The sequence below is a fragment of the Stegodyphus dumicola genome, chromosome 4 (genome assembly GCF_044657685.1).
Source record: "Stegodyphus dumicola isolate Sdum_Otavi_A_Nest chromosome 4, ASM4465768v1".
Lineage (NCBI taxonomy): Eukaryota > Metazoa > Arthropoda > Arachnida > Araneae > Eresidae > Stegodyphus > Stegodyphus dumicola.
Genome location: NC_140771.1, coordinates 88,802,094 through 88,827,333, shown reverse-complemented (window position 1 = coordinate 88,827,333; position 25,240 = coordinate 88,802,094). Strand labels below are relative to the sequence as shown.

The window sequence follows — 25,240 nt, the reverse complement described above, 5'->3', positions numbered from 1 at the left end:
TGGAGAGAAATGGAAAATGTGATTTTCAGACCAGCAGTGATGGGCAATAGATAATTTTCTGTCATTTAGTTCCAATATTTTTGAAATTGCTAAAATGTTTCTGTAATATTTACGCTGTTTTTTTTTTCCTTTTTCTTTCTTGCTGCTATTGTAAATATTTAAAATCCCGTATAAAAATTTTATCACCTAAAATGTTTGCCCTTACCATTGCCTATTCAACATTAATAAAATTAAGTTAAAAATTACACCATAATACATCAGATAAATTATACAGACTGCTATGAAGCTGAGGAATTTCCATGCTATAATAATAATTAAGGATATATAATAATAATTAAGGAATGTTTCTTATTTTGAGGGTTGAAGCACATTTTTATAATAAAAATTTATGCACTTTTAATCTGATAAGTGTTTACAGATATTATTTTATTATTGCATACCTAATCACAAAACTAAGAGAAAACGTTTATTATTATAGTTTATGCGACTTATATCTAATTCAACATTTTTTAACTTCTCTATTCTCGATTCTAATAAGAAAAACCACGTATTTTGCATTCGAAGATAGTTATGGCTACTAAATAATATGTATCCAAGACTACCGTAAAGATAAAAAGCGATTGAAGAATTTAAAAAAACTAAGTATAAATAAAAGTTTTAAAAAATTCTGATTATGCGTATTACTAAGAAAAATTTTTAAACATTTTTTTAAATATTTTGGGAAAGTATGTAGCCAGATTATTCAAGGATTTTCCAATGTAACTTGTTATGCATTCACGATAGTGCGAAATATTGATAGAATACCAAACCGTGATATTTGCACTTACCAACCTAATAAATTTTTTTTTTACTATTTATTACTTTAGTCAGCTAGATACATTCTACTGTTTATCCGTGAGCTCGTTGATCACAAAACTTTTACAAAATTATTTCCATTTACAAAATTAAATGCTGCATAATTTTCACTTATGAGGTCTTTAATATCAAATTTTCAATATAATTTTTCTATTTTTTATGCGAAACAATGTTTTTTACTAAGTAAGACTCACTGAAGGTTTTTTCGTAATATCAATTAAAATCAATATTATCGTCGATTAACTGGAAGTAGTATAACAGTGACTCTTAGGTACTATAAAATTTCAACACACCTGGGAAGAGTGATAATCAAACCTCAGAAACATCAAGTGCATTTTCCACGTTCAATATTTGGTTCTAAGGAAGAACTGGACAAATTACAACACTCATTAAAAAAAAATTCAATCCCAAGGAAGATTTTGCCGTAAGGCCATTAAAACATGTAATTCTAGAATAGGTTTGGTTATTTGAATATCGCAAAGCACATGAGGCTAAGGGGAGAGATATCTTCGTGAAGGACTTTCTAAGGGAAAATGCTTCGTATTTACATTACAAGTGGGGGAAAACCACGGAAACCAGCCATGCTGCCAGCCCATTCTTCTGGATTCGAATTCGAGACATTTGACTGGTGAGGTATAGGAACCGCTTCCTTTCAAGTTGGTAACAGGAAAAGAAATCTTTATTTTTTACTAATCGTAAAAATGGGATAAATTTTGCGGTTCCTTTTCAGTAAGTTCTCCTTCACAATTACGTGGGAATAATAGAATTGTATATTTCATTATAAGGTGTTGTTGAGCTACTAATGTTTTAAAAATGAATAATTGCTTCAAATTTTAGTGTCTTTTAGAACTGATATTTTCTTGTATAAAAACATAGAATGGGTTGGTGAGATAAATATATTTGCTTCAATTATATTTTATGCAAAAAGAGAATTACATGAGAACTAATGGTAGTTGAATAGTAGGAAACACGCATTTTATTAACTTAAGAAAAATGTAAACGTTTGTTAATTTATAGTTTGGTTTATTCGATTATCACAAAGGATGCAAGGGCTGTCTTGCCTAAGAAGAGGGATGCCTTTGTGCAGCACTTTATAATAAAAACTCGCTCATATACACGTTACACATGGAACAAACTACGAAAATGCTCACCCAGCCAGGCCGTTCGCTAAGATTCGAACTCCGTATCGAACTACCAGTGTTTAGCAACGTTACCGCTTGGTCGTTGGTGGGCTTTGTTACTTAATAAAGAGAGATAGAGGATAGTTTAATTTTTAAGATAAATCATTGTTTACCTTGGCTAGAACTGTCAAGAAAAGGCTTTTTATTGTCTTCTTTGGAATAAATGGAGACAACTAGAAGATTTATTAATTTAAACAATATAAACAATAGGAAGGAAAATTACGTAAACTAAGACAACATTCGAATTGTTTTTACCAGGATGATCTTCTTACCAATGATTTTATGTATTTCCACCTCATTTCTTCACTCTGACTAGACACATCCTATAACTTTCACTCACATAGTTGTATTTTTTCTGCAAGTTATAAATTTTTTATCGCAAAACCGCCAAAACCAAATAATACGAAAAGAGATGGCTTTCTGCCTCAATTACCTAGCAAGACATTCAATATATTCTGGTTAGATTCTAGATTTTCGAAAGTATGGCGCGTTAATGCACAAATTTTGACGTAATATATTTGGTAATTGAATTTCTCATCCATTTGGGTAGCTGGTTATTCGGATATTTCCTATTTTACTCATACCATGACGCCATGTTCAGCTCAGCGTTCGATAAAAAGATTTCCTTTCTCCTTTTATGTTCAATATTTTTGAAATTTTTAAAAGAATAAGGAAATAGAGCATACTGCTCATAAGGTTTCAAAAATTTGATTTTAGCTGATGTACTTTAAAATATTCTCGAAATACATCTATAATGCTTCTTCGAAAAATGTTACATTGAAAGGTTTTGTAAATAGAAGATAAATAGCTTACTTAATGTAGCTTTCATAATAGTATTTTAATAACTATTATATAAACAGTAGCAGGATGAAATTACATCAGCCTTGACTGATTTTTTACACGAATTAACATTTTGCGGGCATTAATAAGTTATAATATAAATCTAAATTTCATTGTACAACTCGGTTCGAATTTTCAGCGAGTTCCATGTGTACCCTGTATGCTATCCAGCTTACTTTAAAATACTCTTCACGACCTCTTGCCTTTCCAAAGGTGGATATAGCCTTCGAGTTTCTTTTCCTTAATCAATTAATCAAACCATCTCTTTATAACCCCAACTTGTGGTTTAGCGGTATAAATTTCTATTCTGAGAAGCCGCCACATTGTTAGTCATCATAAAAAAGTGTATTTTTCACTAGTTTTCACTTGGTTATTGTCACTATAAATTGTTTTGTTATTTGATTGTGTTTTTGAAGGAATTTTAATTGTCTTGCAATTCTATAAATTACTGTAATAGTAAACTGGAAAAAACAGAATCGATTTTACCGCTAAAAATGAATATATGAGAAAACATATTTTTTGTAGCAATCAGCGGTATCATAAAATCCAAATGTTTATAGAGAAATGGTGACAAATGTTCCGACAAAAAGGGAGCATTAGATAGTTGGCTAGTTAGGAAAGATGCCTTCAGAAAAGATTTTCGAGAAGAAATTTGCTCGTATTTTACATTATGCTTGAGAAAAAGCAACAACGAACTCGATGTGAACTACTACTGTTTATTTTTTTATTCACTTGACCACTGGTTAGCTAGATAAGAAGGGTAAGAAGTAGTTAGCCTTATGAAAATTTCTAGATACACGGCGTAACTCCTGGGTAAAGAACTATTTCTCTAACCGTGTAATGAGAGGTTAGACATACACTAAAGGCGTATGTGGAGTAACTTCTCTTTGCAAAAAGTGGCAGGATTTATTAAATACCACGTACAAAAAGAATATCATTTAGAATCCATCGATATGAGCTTTGTTGAAAACGTTATGCTTTTCTGTTCCTCTAAGACAGTAGATAAGCTGGAAATTATGCTAAGTTTGAAACAAAATTCACTGGTTCTAAAAGTTTTAAATAATTTCACAGATAAATTAGAATTATTGAGATTTTTTTAAATTTAACTTTTAGCTTCAACTGAGAATGTTTCCTCTGATATCTGTATAATAAAATGGACAATAAAAGAAAAGAACTACGAGCCAAGCTCCTGAATTATGCAATTTAAAAACAGTTCTATCATTCAACTAACTTTTAGCCTTAGTTAAATTTTGAAAAATTTCATGTATTTTTCCAAATATAATAAAATGAACAATAATGGCTAGGAAATACAATCAAATAACAATACAATACAAGTTCCTGAATTATATAACTTGAAAAATCTAATGTTGGCACCCCGAACATCCTTGTATGGCCTATTAAATTATACATATTTTTGTTGCAATTCATTTAAACCTATTTTCTCGATTTCGATTAGAGATATAGTTCTCATTCAATTAATTCAATTCTCACTTCGCGGCAAGGCAAATATACATAAAAACATTAAACATCGTTAAAATTTGTAAATTACAGAAAAACATAAAACACCAAACACAATTAAAAACAGTATAAAAACAATTTTTACAATTCAAATTAAAGTTTTTACGCAAAAACAAGCAATTCAGCCAGCGGGGAGGAAGACAGATTTTTCGGTGCGCAAAATTGATCCACCCGGCAAAAAAGGCTTTTGGTCCCACTCATCAAAAAGACACTGATTCTGGTGAACAAACTGACTTAGTTCAGTATTCTACAAAGAGTTTCAAATGTAAACAAGTGGCGGCTTCGTTAGAACTACTTAAACTACTTTTAAAGTCCTGATAATTCTACAACTGTTGTATGCAGATTAATTAAAGGCATAAAAAACTTAACCGAAACATAAGAACAACATAATTCAACCACTTTTAAAGAAAAAATGCTCAGTTTACCGACATATATGAAAACTGATAAATTTTGAATATGAAAAAAATATGAAAAAAAATATGAATATGAAAAAACATTTTGGTGTATCGGTGACCAAACGAATATATAATATATATATGTATATATTATATACGTTTATACACCAAACGTATATAATATATATATGTTTGGTGCTGTCGATTGCAACCAAAAGAGGAGGTGCACAACTACATGTTAAAGCAGTCCCGAAAGGTCAGACATCAGGAAAGAATCTCTTCTGAATCCATTATAGAATCCGTTTTGGGAAAAAGAGTTATTTATTCTGTCTGTACGTAGAGATGTCAGGCAAAAACATTGTTCAAATGGATTGGAGAGCAGTTAAAACGGATATTTTCGTTGAAATATGATACTCGAAAATTTTTGCGATACAATACTTCCTTTACTTCGTATAAGGAAGTTATGACAATCTTGAAATTTAATTTAGGTTATTAATTTATTTAATAACCTTTTTTAATTTAATGTTTAGCTTTAACCAATTTTCGTGGAATTATTTTTTTTTTGTGTGTGTGTGTTTCAAATATAATTAATTGGACAATAAGAGAAAATATAAATAAAGCTCCTATTTTTATGTAACTTACGAAACAAGTATACCACAAAACAAAATGACACATTCTAAAAAAAGATTTTATTCAAAGAAAGGTCGCTCTTTTTCTGAAGACGTTTCCCGAACAGAACAAGTATTCTTTTGTAATTTTTTCCTCGAAACACCTGCATTGTGATCATAGGGGTGGTGATGAAGCAAGTAACTTTCGAATGTTTGCAAATGGATTTTATCCCTTCCCTTTCCAGGCTTCGATTTCTGGTTTTGCAAAAATAGTACCTTTTATTCACTTGTTTTCCCAACAAAGAACCGTATCTCTTTGGAAAATTTTGCTTTTGCTGCAAATTACATCTCAGCCTTATTCTGCGACTAATTCAATATTAAGATAATGTATGTTTACTAAATGGGTGATAACTCTTAAAACTGAACAGCAAAAAAATATTCCTTTTTCTTTTTGCTTTTTCGTAATAGACAATTTCAAAAATTGAATTTTGTTTGGAAAGTACTTTAGACTGTGAGCTTCTGACAGTTTTGAACTAGATTTTTTTTACTAATGTAATGTTAATGAAATTAGCTTAATCAGAGATTTTTGCATCTTTTAAAAAATGTCACATTTTTGAGAAATTAAAGCAACTATTGACATAAAAAATTGAATTTATGATAATAGATGAATGCGTTATTTTAAAAGCACTAAAATAAGATACTATTCCTTGCTAACAATACACAGAGTCAAATTCATTTCACGCATTGAAATTTTGGTGTGCAAATTGCAGTATATCAAACGCCGGTTCTGGATCTGAAGTTCTACTCTTGTAATTTATCCGTTCAAATTATGTGCGTCAGATTTTTGGTTTCGAATTCTTAGTCTTAGGATACAGTTGACGGAAAGACATTATTGCTGTTTATTGCTATCTAATACCTAATTAATATTTTCGTTATTACTATTAAAATTTTGTAAATTAATAATTAACAAAAATTTCTGATTTTCTGTATTTTCAGGTCAAATGACAGCCTACATTTTTATCAGTTAATCTTGTGAATCTTTTGTATCTATTACTTCATAAAAGTTCATACCAGCCTCACAGACGATTAATGATTATATTAGGTTGTTTAGGTTATTTGAAAATGAAGAAGCATATGAGGGCTATCTCATATGCTTCTTCGTTTTCAAATAACCTAAACAAACTGTTTGTAAAAGACTTCAGGGAAACTGGCCGTATTCACGTTACACATGGGGAAAACCACTATGCAAACATTCTGTTTGCCTAGGCTCAAACTCCAAGCATTCAGCGGTCTTTCAATTTAAATCGGCGTGATGCCGATTTAATGACTAGAAGCTAAGTCATCAGCGCAAAAGTTTGAATATCACAAACATTTCACTGGGAAATGTTCGGAGTTATGATGATGGCTCTACAACTCACATTAGAGATCAAATGGATAACATTAGTAACAATGGTTATTTATCGTGGATATTTAGTTAAAATGACATTTAATTCAGAAGTCAAACAACAAAAATCAGCGTTATATTCACAAAATTTTCACAGGACTAGTTTCGATGGTTTTACCGAACCATCATCTTCAGCTGCAAAACCGCAAATGAACAAGATAGGAAATAATGATTAGATAAGATAAGAAAGCCTGGACAAAAATAAGCAAGTGGCGCCATCTGTTGGCGAAACCAGAACTAAAACATAATTTCTCTAAAAGCCGAAGGCAAATTTGGATTGGAATTAGGATCGTTAACTAGAACAGAAAGATTTTTATGAATGTGAAATGCCTCTAGAAAATCCAGTTCTCCAATGGAAGATGTTTTTTGAATAATTTTGGCAGCAGAAAAATTGAAAGTGTGATTTTCGGACCAACAATGTTGAGCAACAGAAGAAGAAATTAGTATTTATTCGGCGTGTTATTGTGTCTTAAAATGACATTTGTTTAAATACCAGAAATTAGTCATATAGGAAATTCTAAAAATATTTTAACATTATCCTGATTTTTAAATGACCTAAATCAAATGTTTCTTGGTCATTGATTTTCTCAAAACTTACGCCGCAGCATTCGAGAGAATACGTACTCTGGTTTGGTTTATGTGATTATGGTAAAGCCTCGAGGGCTATATGCCTAAGGGAAGGGATGCTTTCGTGGAGGACTTTATAAGGGAAACTGACGCGAATACACGTTATACATGTGGAAAAACCACGAAAACGCCTGTTCGTTTGCGGGATTCGAACCTCGGACCGAACTACCAGTGTTTAGCGACTCGGCCGTTGGTGGGCAATACGTACTATGAGCACTGGTTGTTCGCAGAGTTCAATTACCGGCAAGAGGCTGGCAGGATGGTCAATTTTTATAGTTTTCTCCGTATGTAACGTGAATACCAGTCAGTTTCCCTTAGAGATTCCTCCACAAATGGTATCTCTTTCTTTAGGCAGGTAACCATAATGCGTATTTTCAAGATGAAATCAAAACATTTACTTGAAAAGAAATAATAATAAATTTTTGTATCATAATGATTTGAATTAAAGCGCAGCAGAATTTTAGTTGCTTGTATTTGCCTTCTAATGACTGCTTTCTGTTCTCTCTAACTGTATTGCTGAAAGATGAATATCTTTATCATCACTGATCTTAACTCGAGTAACTCTAAATTTTGTCTTTAGTAATTCTACGTTTTCTCTTTTTTTATCTCTAACTTCAGAAACAACAAATTTTTCTTATTCCTGAAAACGATGGGCCTATATCTGATAGCTTTCGAAAGCGACAGAGTTTTATTCAAAATCTGCACCAAACTAAGGCTGCTTTTTGCCTAATTTAAATTTTTAGTTTCTTATCATTTTCAGTCCTCTTCGCTCATGTTTGACATTTTAAAACTGTGGATACATATAAAAATAATAAATCCAGATAGTTAAAGGCAGCGATTTCAACCTATAAATGATAACTTATTGGTTGGTTAGCTGGTTAAAGAAAAACTCATGCTTGCTTTCTTAGAGAGGGATGCCTTTATAAAAGATTTCCTAAAGAAAACTAGTTCATATTTACGTCACATGAGAAAATAGTCATGAAAACAAAACAAACGCTCATACAGCTAGCCCTTTCGGCGAGATATGAAAGGAAATCAAACTACCATTTTTAGTGCACTTGCTCACTCGGTAATTGGTGGACAAGTGTAATTGAAGCATCCAGTAATTTGTGGACAAGTGTAATTGAAGCATCCAGTATTTTACAATATACTTGATAAAAACCGTATTAAAAAGCTACTTCAGTAAACACAATACTTCAAAAACAGTTTTTCAAAAATATACATTGCAAGATTAGTACAAATTCACTAAAACGTTTTATACACCATAAAGTTATGAATTAAATATCTTTGTTATCATAGAATACGATACAGAAAAATAAGTTCTGATAATAGAAGAACATTTTATAGCATCACCTATTTCCAAAATTAAATCTGAACAGAAGTCGATTTGACGTTCTTGGTGGATATCAAACTACACAAAGTACATTGTTTGGCATCCTTGCAAGTTTTATGTTTAGCTTTCGTAGAAATGCGAATATTAGAGAAGGATTAAAATGAATTTTGGAGCTCATGTATATTATTTTTATAGCTAAAATTCATCAAACACTAGCTTGAACCAACCATTGAAAAATCAGCAATTTTAGAACTAATATGGTATCGCGTATAGTGTTTACAAAGCTCATGTTTTAAAATTTAAGTACGGGTAAGATCTTATACTGATTCTTGAAACTAGAGAGAGGCATATGATAATATAAAGGCACAAATAAAAATTTATAGAAATTATTATTTTATGTTAAAGCACATCATAGTTAAAATCCATAAAAATGATTATTTTAAAGCAAAATTCTCTGTGGATCAGAAGTCACTTGCAAAGTTTCAAAATTCTAGATCTTTTTTAAGATTTTTCACTTCAAATTCCATCCGAGACATATACCAAGAAAGGTTTGAGCGCTAATATCTTCATATGCCCGTGTTACCAAATGTGTCCCTTATTAAATTTAAGCTGATGAAGTCTTGGTATGTTTACGAGGACATCAGAATTGACAAATTTGTGCACGGTTAAAAGTTTTAATCACTTTGTTGTGAAATAAATTCAGAAAATGAAAATTTTAGCGAATTTAGAAGCTATCTAGTTTAATTCTAGCTTAATAATGAAAGAAAAATATTATTTTGTTACTAAATCATAATTAATTTTACGACTTATTATCTTATGTAAATCATTTATCATAAAACATAACTTTTTAAAACGAATATGCTGCTAATGGAACATTCTTCATTATCATCCAATGCTTTGTTAACAATTGATAGTAAGTATAATTTGCGTTTTTAAATTGGGCTGTTTGGATAAATGAAGAAACGGAATTCATACAATGTCGCCAAGCGAACTTGTGAAATTTTACGCCGGTTTAAGGAATCTAGGGTTAAAACACTGAAAGAATACTGCAGAATTTTTATCTTTCAGAAATCTGTACTGCGTTATGGCTGTCTAATATCCATTTGAACTACACATAAGAAGTACCTGGTAATTTCAAGAGTATTTTCAATAGCTTAAATTATAGGTCAGATCTATCAGTCAGCTTTTTAAATGACGGTTGGCGATGGCTATTGTTTGGCAAAAATTGATATATGTTTGTTGCTCCTAAGAAAGGCATTTCTGTTTGCACAAATAGATAGCTTTATGTTCGTTTAGTTTTCTTCTGTCAATCTTATATTTTTTTTAGATTTAGCAACTGACACTCTTAGTTGCCACAAAAATGAATTCCGTGTATTTTTGTTTACAATTGCTAATTTACGGTCAATTTAATTACTGGGTGCAGAAATGAACATTTTCGACGTGTTTTACTTTTTTTATTTTCCACAAGGGAATAAATCGGCTGAAGCTTATAAAGAGTACTTGAAGTTTATTGCTTTGATGGTTGAACAGAACATACGTGTCATGTCAGAATTGGTTTCAGCAGTTTCGTTCTTGAGAGTTTTCACTTGAAAATGACCAACTTTGTAGCCGACTTTCTGAAGTTTATGATGGCAAAATTACAGCCATAATTAAATTAAATCAAATCATTATATAACTGTGCAAGAAATTGTAAAAGGGTTAAATGTATCACACATAGTAACTAAAAGTCACATACGATGTCTTGGGCTCGTTAAGAAGCTCAATATTTTGGTTTCACAAGAATTCAAAAAATTCACTTAACGCAACTAATCAAAATTTGCGATATGCATTTCAAACGTAATGCAATTCACTATTCACCTTTTTTAAACGAATTATGATGAAACGAAATGGATCGTCTACAACAACATTAATCGGAAAAGAACATGATTCAAGCATGATGAATCAGCACAAACCATATGGAACGCTAAATTTCTACAGAAAAAGATCATGCTATTAATTTGATGGGATTACATAGGTATTGTGTATTTCAAGCTTCTTCCAAGCAACCAAACGATCAACTCATGTGTACTGCCAGCAGCTTTTGAAGCTGGAAGAAGCAATTAAATCGAAAAAGGCCAGATTTGGTAAATCACAAAGGAATTGTGTTCCACCTCAGTAATGCGAGGCTTCACGCATGTTTAGAAATATGTACAAAATTATTGGAGCTTGGTTGTGAAGTGATATCGCTTTCCTCATATAGCCCCGAATTTGCACATCGGATTATCCTTTATTTCGAAGTTTACAAAACTTCTTAAATAGTAAAAATTTCAGTAATAAGCATGACCTCAAATCGCACTTGGTTGAGTTTCTTGCTGATAAAGACCAGAATTTCTATGAGCGTGGAATCATGAAGTTTACCAGAAAGATAGCAAAACGGTCATTGAACAGAATGGAAAGATTAAAGTTAATTTTTTGTATAGGAAGAAAACTGAGTTTTATTTCACACTAAAAAACCGAAATTAATTTCTTCCCAACCGGGTAATAACAAAAACTACTTAACAAAACATAGTAACTTCTATGTTTTGTTATTACCCAGTTCATTGCCTAATCATCCTTAATGTAAGAAATACTTAGAAAATATAAAAAAGTAAATAATTTTGCATGCAAACGTATTTTTAGTTTTAAAATTTATTATAAATTTTATACATACTTTTAGTTATTTTTTATTTATGATTTTATTTTATATCATTAAACATAATATTGAAAGAATTTGTGTAGTTAATACGCTATTAACAAATTCATGTACACGTTGTATGCGCCCATTGAATAAATTTAGATGACAGTGGACTTTCCATGTATGTTAGTAAATTTGCAGGTTTTTGAAAAAAACGACGAGACAAGATTCTAATAATACACCAAAACGAGAAATGTTGTGCCCCCCCCACAAAACAAAAAAAAAAAAAAAAAAAAAAAGATTTTCAAAGAAACATAGAAAATTAAGTCTTTAAAACTAGTACAAAATAAGGTTCTTCGTTAAAGATAGAGTTGCCATTTTGTGCTCTAAAATTCACAAAATTTTATTTCATGAAGACTGATTAATTTAAAAATAAGTTAGATCTGTTGCCATAAAATAAGAATGACATTTTCTTATTTTTCTATAATCGTCATTAAGTATGACAAAAAGTCACAGTCACACTAGGAATTAAATTTGACTGAAAAATTTCAAATGTGAGGAAAAATAAAGTGTATTTTAAATTAAGCTATAAACGATGCAGGTATCTTAAATACAGGTTATAAATTACAAAATGTAAAATATGTATAAGAATTAAACATAAATATGTGTACAGTAATTTAGATTGATGATATTCAGCTTCAGAAAATAATATAGAAAGGGTGACCGTCAAACTGCTTGAGGAAAAATTTTAAATTGGAAGAAAACTCAAAGCAGAAGCATTATATTACATTTTAAAGACTTGAAATGAAAAAACTGTAAATCGAAAATACAGAGACTTATTCAACTTGTGACAAACTAATGAGAGTTATTTGTAGTGTTCAGATTACTAAATGAGTTATCAAATAATGATAAACATTCATAAAAAATAAATGAGAGTTAGAATTAATTTCTATGAATGAGTTTGCTTTAATCCATTTTGATACTTTCCTACGTTAATTAACCTAACAAAACAAAATTCCGAATTCTTATTTTTCCCGTTTATTACATTATCATTATTTTCACGGTATTTTCATACACTCAGCTTTACCTATTCGTGAGCTTGGATTATGAGCTTATTCTATCAGAGAATGATAATCATATAAATTTTTAATTAGTCTTTTATTTAACAAGCTTGAGTATTAAACTTCTAACATAACTTTTGTATATTTTATAGGAAGCAGAAAAACAACGTTATCAAAAAACACACTGCGTATTTTTCGTAAAATCAGTTAAAATCAAAATCGTCTTCCAATAATTCGAAGTAATACAATAGTGAATATTAGATAACGAAATCTTCAACCGTCAACGATAAATAAATAATCAAACCCAATAAATATCAACTTCACATTTTGCGTTTATACTTGATTTCAAAGAAGCGTTGGTCAAATTGCAAAATTCTGGTTCGAAATAATCCCAATCCAAAGAAGTGTTTGGTGTACTGTAATTAGAACACGTAGTACTAGAGCAAGATCTGCTACCGTTAAAGTTGGTACTAGCCCAAGAATTCTTTCTAGTAGAAGTGAAAATATCACCAGCAAATGTGACAAACTTTGTTGGCGTCTGTTGGATTGCTGTTTCTTCACAATTTGGCGCAAATAAAATGTCGTATAGTTGACTAGAAGTAGGCGATGAATTTCTTTCCGCAGACAATCCATCTTTATGCGTCGATAAAGGAAAACTTTGTGGATTATCGTTGAGTTCTAGATTTTCCATATCATTTGAGTGGCTATTATCTGGTACGTAAGCGAAATTCTCTGTCCCATATTCATTTGATATAACTTGTGGTAGAGACTGCAAATTCTCTCGAAGATCCGGAGTTTGGTTACTAGAAGAATATTTGTCGTTTCTCATTTGTATAATTAAAAATATAATAATAGCGAGGAAAATCACAGTAACTAATGGTACTATTACTATCACAACGATGCAGCACGTCATATTTGAAAATTTTGTATCTTGTAGATTATCAAGAAAATGATAAACAACAACGTGAGATGAATTTTCTATCATATTTATGCGATAGTAATATTGAAAAATGAAACTGATTTGAGTATCTATAAGAACAATGACAGCCACATTGCATATTTCATAATTTTGCCTCTTCACTGTAGTTTTCCAATAACACCATGATTTCTTGTGGTCCAAATGCACTGCACATAAGAATTTTCAAACAAATACATTTGTAAATAACTAACTATAAAACACCTCAAAGATATAATGCTGAGCATTTTTGAAAAGCTCGTATTTACATTTATTGAAATTATCCAAGATTTGTTAATAATACTCGAAAAGATCAGTAACATTAATGCAGCAAGCTTTTAATTTATATATAAACAAGAAGCATTACTTAATTATAAAAATCCCAATTAAACTAACTGTTTAAAGTGGGTAATAAACAACATTTGTCTACTGTTTGATGGCGAAAACGTTCTACGCTGATAATCGTAGAACACGTTGCCAGCGTTTTCTTTTTATTATTTAAGATGCATCTTTTTCCAAGGAACACAGTGCGGCGCATCATCAATGTTTGTAAAAATCAGAGTTAAGTGAAAAATATCGAGAAAAGGCTCCTTTCTTAATAAAAACGAAAATTTGAATGAGACTGATAATCGAATAGCATACAAAATAGAGAATTTTAAACTAACTTCTTTACGTAACGTTACACAGAGAGAACGTAAAATTTAATTACAGAGTATTTTTATATTTAATACAATGTAACAGAAATACAGAAACACTTTTAGAGTAGTACGCTGAAAAATCTTAGTCACAATAGATGAAAATATTTCATGGCTCACCCTGAGTACTTTTACACTAAGCGTCATATTTTTTTTCAAGGGAATGGGAATTATTCTTTTGTCTTCTTTCACGTCTGAAATGCAGCCTCGTTAGTCTTAAAGTTAAATAATAATTATAGTATCAGATATTTTAACCAACAACCCATATTGTAAATTTAAGTAATGATGTTTCGAAATTTAAAATTTGCCCTTGAATCTCGAAGCAGGTGACTGAAATGCTCATGTTAATAAAATATCGGGAACTTAATGCAGGTTTTCATGTGGAACTCTCCGTGTGGAAACATTGTCATGTAATTGATGCAGAAACTCTGGCACCAAAGAAACATCTGTTTTGATGTTTTCCGCGATTATGTGTCTTCCATCTTCTTGGCTGACTATGAGCAATTAGGCATTAAAAGCAAACTTTTAGGTGTCCAAGATAAACAATGCTCATAAGAATAAATTTTTTGAAATCGTAGAGCCACAAATAATCACTTTTTACGAAAATCTTCGATTTACGAGGCATTGTTCAAAATATTTTCCAGTGCAATAAAGCTCTAAATTAATCGCACCTGTATGTATTTAATTCATTCATATATATGTATATAATATATATATATATACACCATGTATGTATATATATATATGTATATGTATATCATGTATATAGGCATAATAGTCGGACATCGGACATCGCTGGTGGTTCTTGAGGCATCAACCGCTATAAGTTTTTGACCTCTAGGTTGGCGTTGTGCTCTCAGGTCTTTGGCTATAAATGGAAGAATAAGCGCTTTTGCGCGACTTAGATTAGTATCTAAGTGAAACAAACATGAAAATGTTTTTGCTTTATAGGAAATGCATAATAAAGTTGAAACTTAATAAACATAAATGAAGTAAATTATATATCAAGAAATTGTATTCTTTCGATGAGGACTTGAAATGTTTTTGCCAAGATTAATAATAAAATAATAGAATAATGAAAATGCGTTGAGAGTAATAATATGGGTTGAAGTAAGGTAAGACAAAGTCCTATTCCCGCTTGTAATGTAGTTTCTGGATGTAAACTACATATGAACTGTTAAATTCTGTTTTTAGCTGCACGCTATGAAATTATAGTGACAAAATGAAATAGATCGCGTTTGAAATCAAGATGTTTAAGGCGCTACCTGGCGCTAAACATAAATGTCGGCGCGAAATTTAACTAGATGGCAGCAAAACTAGCGATATGTAAAGCTTCATGGCAAAACAAAACCCTCTAATAACACTAATATCTCGTGTAGTGTAATATATATAATGCTTAACGTGCGCAACGCTAAAGCTGTGCACAATACCGAATTTTTGCAATTCTTTGATTTCTTTAAGCGAAAAAATTATGTTGTGTACGCATACAGCTTTATTTTCGCTTGAAAAATATCGGAGAATTACACAAATTCGCGTACAGCATTGACATTCCGCTTATTAAACATTGCACAGTTATTCATGATGTGCTATAAACAGGCTTCCACATCTGGCGCACATTCAGCGACAGAATCACTTTTAGCAGAAAAGTACAGAAATAAATTATAATTTATTTATCTCAAGCTGAGTGTTGTTTGGCAACAAGCTGTGTTTGTAAAAATATAATAATTAAGATTTAAATTTATTTTTATTATGTTTTATATGGAAAATGGCTCTTTACCCATTGAAATGAATTGTTTGGTGTTATAGTTGCTTTTAGTGAAATGATACTCCAGACTTTGATTTGTATATTCCTTTTTAATTTTACATATGGGTATGTATGTAACACTTATAGATAATTATCTAAACTGAGTATTTTTTTTAAAAATTGTTTGAAGATTAAACAAAAATAAAACCTTAGATTTGCTAAGATTTAAATAAATCTTCATCGATTTTGAAGGCAATCAAGTATAAGTCTTTCTTCTTCAGGAGAAAAAGATACTATTGGCAATTCTGAAGGCTGATGCAAAGGAACGTTCTACAAATTACATCTGTATAAGTACATCATAACACTATATAACTATTAACTGAAAAATTCTGTCGAATAGTTCTATTTTGTAGTGTGATTTTAATTAGAAAATTATTTAATTGTGATACATTTAATTTATAAGTGTCAAAACTCGATTATCCGAGTTCCAAATCGATAAAAATCTGTAAGTATATATGTAAGCTATAAAAATATGATGGAAATTTATTAACTAATTAAACTTAATTGGAACATATTGAGAATAGATTTCTAAATTTAAAATTTTCAATTAAAGCCCAACCCGCTTCAAGGCATCTGAATTTCCCCTGCAGTATCTGTAGTGCTGTAGAGTTTTGCTCAATCGCTACTCAGGATTAAAACAAAGACTTTCTGAGCTTATAAATACCACTACAGTGGCTGCGCATTACTCTTTTAATGCCTGCGAAGAAAGTCACGTCTCTTCGATAATATTCTTTTTCCATTATCTAAAATGCAAACTTCGTATATAGAAACTGTGAGACGCGTTTAGCACGCCTAATGTTTTACAAATTTAAGTAAAAATGTATTTCTGAACAACTGTTCCTGTTCAAAATAAAAATAATGTTTTAACATCAAGCAAGTTGCAATTTTTCCTCCAGTCATTATTTACTCAGCATTTTTCTCGGTCATGACTAAAAAAATGATTAGTTCGATCTTCTCTAACCAACTTTCTACTAAGTTCTATCGACGTACCAACGAAATTATTACATATGTATTATTACTATTTTTGATAGATAAAAAATTGTATTAGCTATATAATATAATATTGATCACGATCCTCAAAAAAGAAACAAGCAAGGGGAGAAAACTATGTATCATATGCATTTATGAGAAGATATTTATTATTATTTAAAAAGCGTCAGTTTTTTTTTTCAATGATTCATACTTTTCTGATTACAAAGATTGCACTAGTATTCTGGTAAGATCTGTCTGTAAGTTTTATTTTTAGTTTATTTATTTGCCTAATTTCTCCTTTTATAATAGTCATCGTAATGTATACTCGGTTATTTTTTATTGGATTTGATTTAAAGAGGAGTATAATAAACTTTCCAAACTCTAATACATACTAAAATATTTTATTTATATGTACGGTATTTCATTTATTTAAAAACTTTCCACACAGAAAAAATTCTCATTTTTAAAAAAAATTTATTTCTAGTGACCACTCCTGCACTGATAGGAATATGCCTTGGCAGCGCCGTATTCCTGGTTACAATCGCGGCGGTCACTTGCTTTTGCTACCGGCGAAGATCATCAACAGGATCTTCACAGAAGCTCACATCAGTGCTAAAAAAGAGTCATCATTCCGACAAGCCTCTTGTCCTTCGAAAACCTACTGCGGTGAAGAGTCCCAGCAGCGGATCGGTTGGTGGGCCTGTCCTCATGAAGAAGAGTCCTAGCCCTACACTGCAGAAAATTTCTCCTCCAGGTGGAAGCACGAGAACCTCCCCTACGAATGCTAACAGTGGACATCGATCCCCGACAAGTTTAGATAAAGCAAGGATTGGTTCTAATCACTCATCGAGGCAGAATTCACCCAACATTGAGGATAAAAACTACATTGAAAGAGAGAACGAGAAGTTGAAAAATAACAAGAAAGAGGAAGTAGTGGATGATAATAAAGAGAAGGAAGTGTTAGTTGAAAAGCCATGCAAACTGGGACAATTACATTTTAGGTAAGTTTCTTCCTTTGTAAATTCGTATTCTGCACCTGACAGTATAAATCAGTTAGTTTTAATATGATTTTTTATAATACTTGATTCCATCAATAATAAATTAATTAGTTGTGATTATTAATTAGCTAATAATTAATAATAAACAATTATTATTCGTTAATTACATAAGAATTCTTGTTGAAATTGAATTTTCTGGTATCGCGAAATAGTAACGGAATTAACTAAAAATCCTACTTTTTTCTTAATGATATATAGTAGAAAGTGAACTCCTTAAATAACTAGTAAAAAGTTGTGCGTAAAATGCAGGAATATTTGATACTACTGCTAGTTGAAAAGTCTGAAAATAGTAGGGCCTGCAATGCAGTCAATAGAGGTACAGTAACGGAGATCTCTTAATTGGTACGAAACAGTTATCCAAATTTTATTTTACAATTATTTAACTCTTTTTAATTTTGAAGCTTTAGAAATTTTAGAACTCTTAATTACGATTCAACTAAATATTAGTAAATGTTTCTCAAATTATTGGAAGATCCCTGATAATTAGTCACAAAATTTCTTGTTACTGCCTCATCCTGTCTTCTTCCCGAGCGGTTACTATCTCCCGAACGATGTGATGCTGAATGAATATTTCAATGTCAGTTGAAACTTGTCATTTGTTTGTTATCAGTGATTCTGTGCTACGTGGCAGTTACTATTATATATACTGCTTTACATATATTTCATTTACCGAACTGTTATAAAGCATTTCTGCACCATTTTCTCTCATGTCGAGAAATGGAAATGATATTTTGAAAAAAAAAGGTACTTAAAAGAAAACTGCCGCAGGCACTAATATACGCCTTATCCTCAAAAGTGATTATCCAGGTTATGTTTTCGCAAACGTTGGTGATGTGTATTCGTTGATTTCGCAAACTTTAGAAATGTTGGTTAACAAACGTCGCAAACATACACTTCCCATGACAAAAATGAACATTTATGAATAAATGAAATGAAAAAAGAAAAAAAATTTATGTATTTTTCATTTTTTAATTTAAAAATTCAATCTTGTTAAAATAACAGAAATCTAGCATTTTTTACGGTCATTTGGTTCTTATAGTTTCTTATAGTTATATTTAATAATGCGAGGTTCATACTCGTTATAAAAGTTAGAAACACAAAAATTTAACTCAGTATGACAAACATTAACCAAGACATTTAATTTCAAAATTTGGGACTTTTTGATCATTTTCGTCTTTCCTTTTCTGATCGATTAAAATATAAATTAAAATAATTCAACGTTAAATGTTTCCCATTTAATATCATGTAGTGGTAATCCTTTGTGATTTACTATTGTGTAATATAGTTTAATTTGTAATTCTGCTGCATATGGTATTGCGGACGAATTTTTACGAAAGTTATCTTGAGTTTTCAAACTAAAGCGCTAAAAATTTGTTTTTAATATTCTCATACAGTTTTATTACTTTAGAATTATAATTTAATAATGATACAAAAATTAATTAAACTAGAAATCTTTTTAAAATTTTTAATTTATGCAAATAATGTTACGAGTTGGCTATGTGAAAATGCTGAAACTGCTCCTGTTTTCTAGAATACGCATTTTATAAAATTCTGTGAATAAGATCTCCTTTTTAAAAATAATTATACTGATATATCCTTTCCGCAACAATCTGTAAAGAATTTTGCTAATCATTTAAACTATTATCACTAGAAAACTTTTTCTAAACCGGCACTTTATTTTCAGCTATGTACAAATCCAAATATTTAGCTCCTCAATTTGTGAGCGATTCCTGAATATGATCTGAAAATTTAAAATTAAATATCTCGGTCAAATTTTGTCCCACAGGAAGGAAACATATTGTGTCTTATTTTTCATAATGAGTACAAACTTAACATAATTATAGGAACCGAAAGACCGTATAAAAAGCTACATTTCTTAATTATGATATATTGTTTTTAATTTAAAAATTTCAAAACATGAATATTTTTGTCATTTAAAACATTTTTGTAATTAAAAGTACGTGTCTACGATCAACGAATGCGAGGAAAAGAAAAGGCAGCTTAAAGACTTTTATGAATAGTGTATATACTTATCCTAGTGTTATGACAATCAATGATAAAGTATGAGTGCTAGTTTAAAGCTCATAACACTGTTGAGCTGCTAAAAATAATCAATGAAATTAAATTATTGATTATTTAATTAGAAATTGTTTTCGGATTTTTCGATTTTGTTAAAATTTTATAAAGACAAATTTGTGTATTAATTCTCAGTCATTAGTTTCTGAAATTCCATTTTTTATTCTTTTAGAATAAAAATAAATAAATCTAATATGTCTTTTAATGACAAATAATCTTAATAATATCTCAATAGCGATACTTATTCGTTTCGTTTTATCCTGACTTTCACAGTAAAACTTTACTCTTTGAATATGAATGAGTAAATAACTATTTCATTTCAGTACTCACGTTTTGTGTTATCTTGAGGTTTGATATGAGGAAATGTGTATTATTTATCTTGAAATAAATGAAGCGAAGTATTTTATAATTTATCCGCAACATATTTTTATCTACAGATTATCATAAATTATATACTATATTGACATGACAATTAACTTCATAAATTAAAATAAAATCTATTGTGCCATTTACTATAGTATTCTTAGAGAACTCATATAGTATATTTACGTTTTCAGTGACATTAAATATGTTTAATTGATTGTCTAAAACGAAAAGTATAAATTCGCTTTTAAGCCAGCTTGCATAAAATCTTACTCCCTGATTTTGGATTACTGTTCATTTAAGAAAATGTAATTTAGGTTCAAAATATCTTCTTACTCATAAAGACAATGTATTGCCGTACTGTAGGTATAAATTAATAAGACACAGAAGCAGTTTTTTTCCTTTATAGCTGTATGATGTGTATACGCTCGTGATTTTTTAAATTTTTTTTATCTTAGGTTGAAATATAATGCTGAGAAACTCTCACTTCAAGTAACTATTGTGAGATGCAGTGATTTACCAGCGAAAGATTCTAATAATGGTTCTTCTGATCCTTATGTCAAACTGCAATTGCTACCTGAAAAGCAGCACAAGGTCAAGACCAGAGTTCTGCGGAAGACTCTGGACCCTGTCTACGATGAGGACTTCACTTTCTACGGCATCAACCCGAATCAGCTTCAGGCAACTACACTTCATTTTGTAGTACTCAGCTTCGACAGATACTCTAGGGATGATGTAATAGGGGAAGTGATTTGTCCTCTCTCAGGAGTAGATTTCGAGGGATTAGCAAAACAATTGGAAATGGCGAGAGAAATAACACCGAGGAATTTGAAGGTAACCATACTTTTTTAAACGTGTTTGATATGACAGATATTTCTCTAGCAGTTACTAAATGCTTGAAATCAAAACGGTAGGCCTTTTAAATCGATAAAATGAAAAATAAAAATTTTGTCAACTTGTTAGGATAAAAGAAAAATTTTGCATTTAGATCTATTTAAAATCGCAAACTCATAAATTAATTCTTTACAACACTCAACTGTTTCTAAATTTCCACCCAAAGTGTGATTAAGTGAGTACATTATCCGTTTTTTTTCTTTCTTTTATTTAAGAATGCCAAATCGAGAATGTTTTATAATTGTATCTAACAATAATAATTTTACAAATTTTAACACTTTTTAATCACGATATTTTAATTTTATTCTAGATACTGACAAATGCAACAAAATTTATCATGAAAACTGTAACATACTGTTCCTTACTTGAAAATTATCATAAAAAAGATAAATAAATGCATATATCACCTATGCAGCATATATCGCACATACTTCGGAAGATCTTTTTATAAATGTTAAGTGTAGAATATAAATTAAACAAAAAATATCCTTAATTTAATACGATTGCAACACTAGTAAGTAAGATTCAAATTCAGAATTAGGTTAGAGTTATCAGAGTTATTTACATTGCTTTTACATTTTTTATCGTCATTTTGTAACTTAAAAGTGAGATGTCTAGTTTAAGCGAGGAAGGAATTAATGGTTTGTTTTATGAAAAATTCAAATTGTTATTAATAAGTCATGCTTTATCTTTATAAGATGCTATTAATTAGTTACAAATTATAACTTTAGGAATTCATTACATGCCTTTCCCAGGGTTTAGAGTCAACTTCACATTAATTTTCTTCATATAATTTTTTCCTCTTCCCTATAAGCTCTCATCTTCATTGCCTTTAGTAGCATTTTAAACTGTAATTTTAAGAAAATATTATTTATAGCCAACCAAATCCCGTAAGCTGAATACCCACAAGTATCCGTCTTGAATTTCGAAATAGTGCAGACTGTGTCATTCCAAATCATACGCTATATTATAGATTTCCAATATTGTCTTTGAACTGTCTGGCATATTCAAAAGCTATAATGTCACTATATTAGGCATAACTGTCATCCTGTCGTCATCTTTGAAAGGCTCACTGAAATTTCATGCAAGCAATGATGACTTCGTTAGCATTACAAAAGTTAACCCAATCCAAACTGTGCTTCCCTAAACAAACCATAGCAGCATCGTCTAACATCTTTCCCTAGACACCAGTATGGATAGCTTTAAATCATCTTTTAGTATGATTTTTAATTGAAAATTACGTAGAATGTTGCCTTTGTTCTGTCATTATTACCGACGTATAAAAAACACTTGATATTCCAAACATGAAATAGAATCAAGTAGATGCCAAAAGTTATGCTAATTTGATTGATATGGTAATGTTAGGAACATCTTGTTTTTTGCAATTACATTTATAAGGTAGTAGCACTGTAGGAAATCTTGTTAATGACTTTTTTTTCTCACATAACAACAAGCTAGTGAAGAAGACGTATAGTACATGAAGGAAAAAACATAGTTATATGCAACACATACCTCCTTTAAAACTGTTGATTATGAATGAATTTCACTTTGTACCACCAACCAAAGCTACTATAGACAAGTTTCTTAAAATAGTGGTGATCGACTAAACTGAAAAGTATTTGCCAGTGTTTACAGCCGCTAGAAGATCAATTCCAGCATTTCCTAAAAAGAGACTGTCTTATGCGTGCCACAAAGCAATATATTTTTTATGTTCGTGTTACACATACTACACATAAGGTACATTGCGCTAAAAAAGGAACATTTCTGTATCTCCCGTTCTCTTGGGTCGATTGATGAAATTAGAACAATGTTATATATAAATTTAATTCATAACCTTAGTCACGCTTTCGAGACATGAAAAACGCAATTTGAATTTCGTCAATCGGCCCAGTAGAACGGGAGATATAGAACCGTCCCCCCTTTTTTTTTCCCAGTGTACATCCATGTTATACATACTACTTCTCATATATTGGCTTTTGTTCAATATTATCAGTTTGTGATAATATTAATTAGAAATGCCTATTCTAATTAATATTCTCCCTCAATCTAGTTACCTATCTGTGAAAATTTATAATTTTAGTATTAAAATTGCTTGCTTCTTTGGGCAAAATAATATCTTCACACAGATAATCTCATCTTCCATGAACTGTAATGTCTAATTTCTATTCACTTTGAATTGTATGGGACGTTCTCCTACTTGGCTGTTAACGTCCTCCTACAGGCTTGTGTCATAACAAGAAACATAAGATGTGGAAAACCAGCATAGGTTTACGAAACTCCTTGAAATTCTGTAATAGCTTAAATTTAAATTCTGGGAATTTCTCTCTTTTGAAAATCGAAGATAATCTCCTCGATGTAATCGAAAAGCTGATTTATTTTGGGTGAAGGGGGATTAAAAAAGAAGAATGACTGATTTGTGAATACGTATCCAGCTTGTCTTTTGCCATACTTTTCTGCATACAAATGCTGGCTTTTCGGCAGTTTTTATAGCAGAAAGTCATTAGTTTTTGCCAAAGTGCTTAAAACCACCAATTGTAACCGTTAACAACTGACACACCGAAAACTATTTTCTGCCATAAAACTGTCAGTAATTGGCCAGAACTCATGAACTGAATGGAAGAACAATAGAACTACTAAGTAGTGGAGGGAGATGCTCTGGACAACATTAATAGGTTTTAATATTTGCAACCAAGTGTTTTGCTTCTTAAATAATGATGGTATTATTTATCACTTCAAACGCTCTTTTGTTATCTATATAATATTCGTTATTTTCAAGTATGTATAAGTACAAGTAATGTGCATAATTTCTTACAAAATGATTATCAAGAACCTATCAAATTCTTTCGTCTCATACTGCTCGATGCGTGTGGTTTCACAGCACTTAGATATTTTCATGTATAACTTTTTAATGATGATTTTTGAAATACATGTAAGGTTTTTATGTTAATTAACAAGTTATTATGATTTTGAACTTTTTGATAACTTCTTCTTTTCGTATTCCTTACCAGAATGCAAAGTTAGCTTTGACTATATTTAGCATGAGAGTTTTGAATGGAGAGCTGAGAGAAGGAGAGAGTTTCTGGCTATCGCCTCTGCTGTTAGTTTTCGCCAGTTCTATTTAAAAGTGATATTCCCTCTCTGGCATTCTCGCTAGCCGATGCTTTTAACTTTCGCACCAGTAAAACAATTGAGCCAGCTTATTTCTAATTCTATTGAATATGTGTCTTAAATTACGTTACCCGAGTTTGAATTTAATTGTTTGTTATTGCTTAATTTAAACAGCTAAGTGGTGGTTTGTCTGTATCACAAGCTGCGCTCTTGATGTTTAATTTTAAACTAAGATAAAGGTTATTTTGAAACTTCGCCTGCATTTGTGAGTTGCTGAAACGTAGCGATAACTCGCTATTAGTTCAGTAGGGTCTGCGGTACTTAGTCCAGTAGGGTGTGAAGGACTACTGGACTCTTAGTCCAATAGTAACTTTAGTTTTCAGATACAATAGCAAGCCTATAATTTCTTAACACAATACCTACAATTTTTGCAATAGTCCACATATTTTATAACAAAAAGTCCGAAAAGATATATGCTCAAGAAGATTTAAGTACAGAACATAGTAAATTTTAAGAATGAAGAGACTGTCTTCAACTTCTTTCTCGTTATTTCCAGTTTATGCTTAATACTTTTTACAAGAGAGTTCCCTTTATATTTGCACTCCTTTTCCATTTCTGTTATTATTGTGTTGGTTTTATGTACACAAAAAGTTGCAACTTTTTTGTCATAATCAATATTGGTGAAGTTAAAGAAAATAAATGCTGTATCGGAATGAATAACAACAATGACTAGAAAGTCATTGTAGATATTGCAGAGGTATTTTTAAAAATAATTTTCTAAACCACGAAAGTTGTGCCCT

At 30.7% G+C, this 25,240-nt stretch overlaps 1 protein-coding gene across 2 annotated transcripts in view; it reads left to right on the top strand.

Annotated features, from left to right (window-relative positions):
- The window catches only part of Syt4 (Synaptotagmin 4), a 127,277-nt gene that overhangs the window by 61,767 nt on the left and 40,270 nt on the right, over window positions 1-25,240 (top strand). For both annotated transcript variants that reach the window (XM_085815188.1, XM_085815187.1), the window contains exons 2-3: window positions 17,426-17,942; window positions 20,897-21,272. In XM_085815188.1, the coding sequence (XP_085671314.1) occupies window positions 17,426-17,942; window positions 20,897-21,272 (893 nt within the window). The remainder of the gene's footprint in view (window positions 1-17,425; window positions 17,943-20,896; window positions 21,273-25,240) is intronic.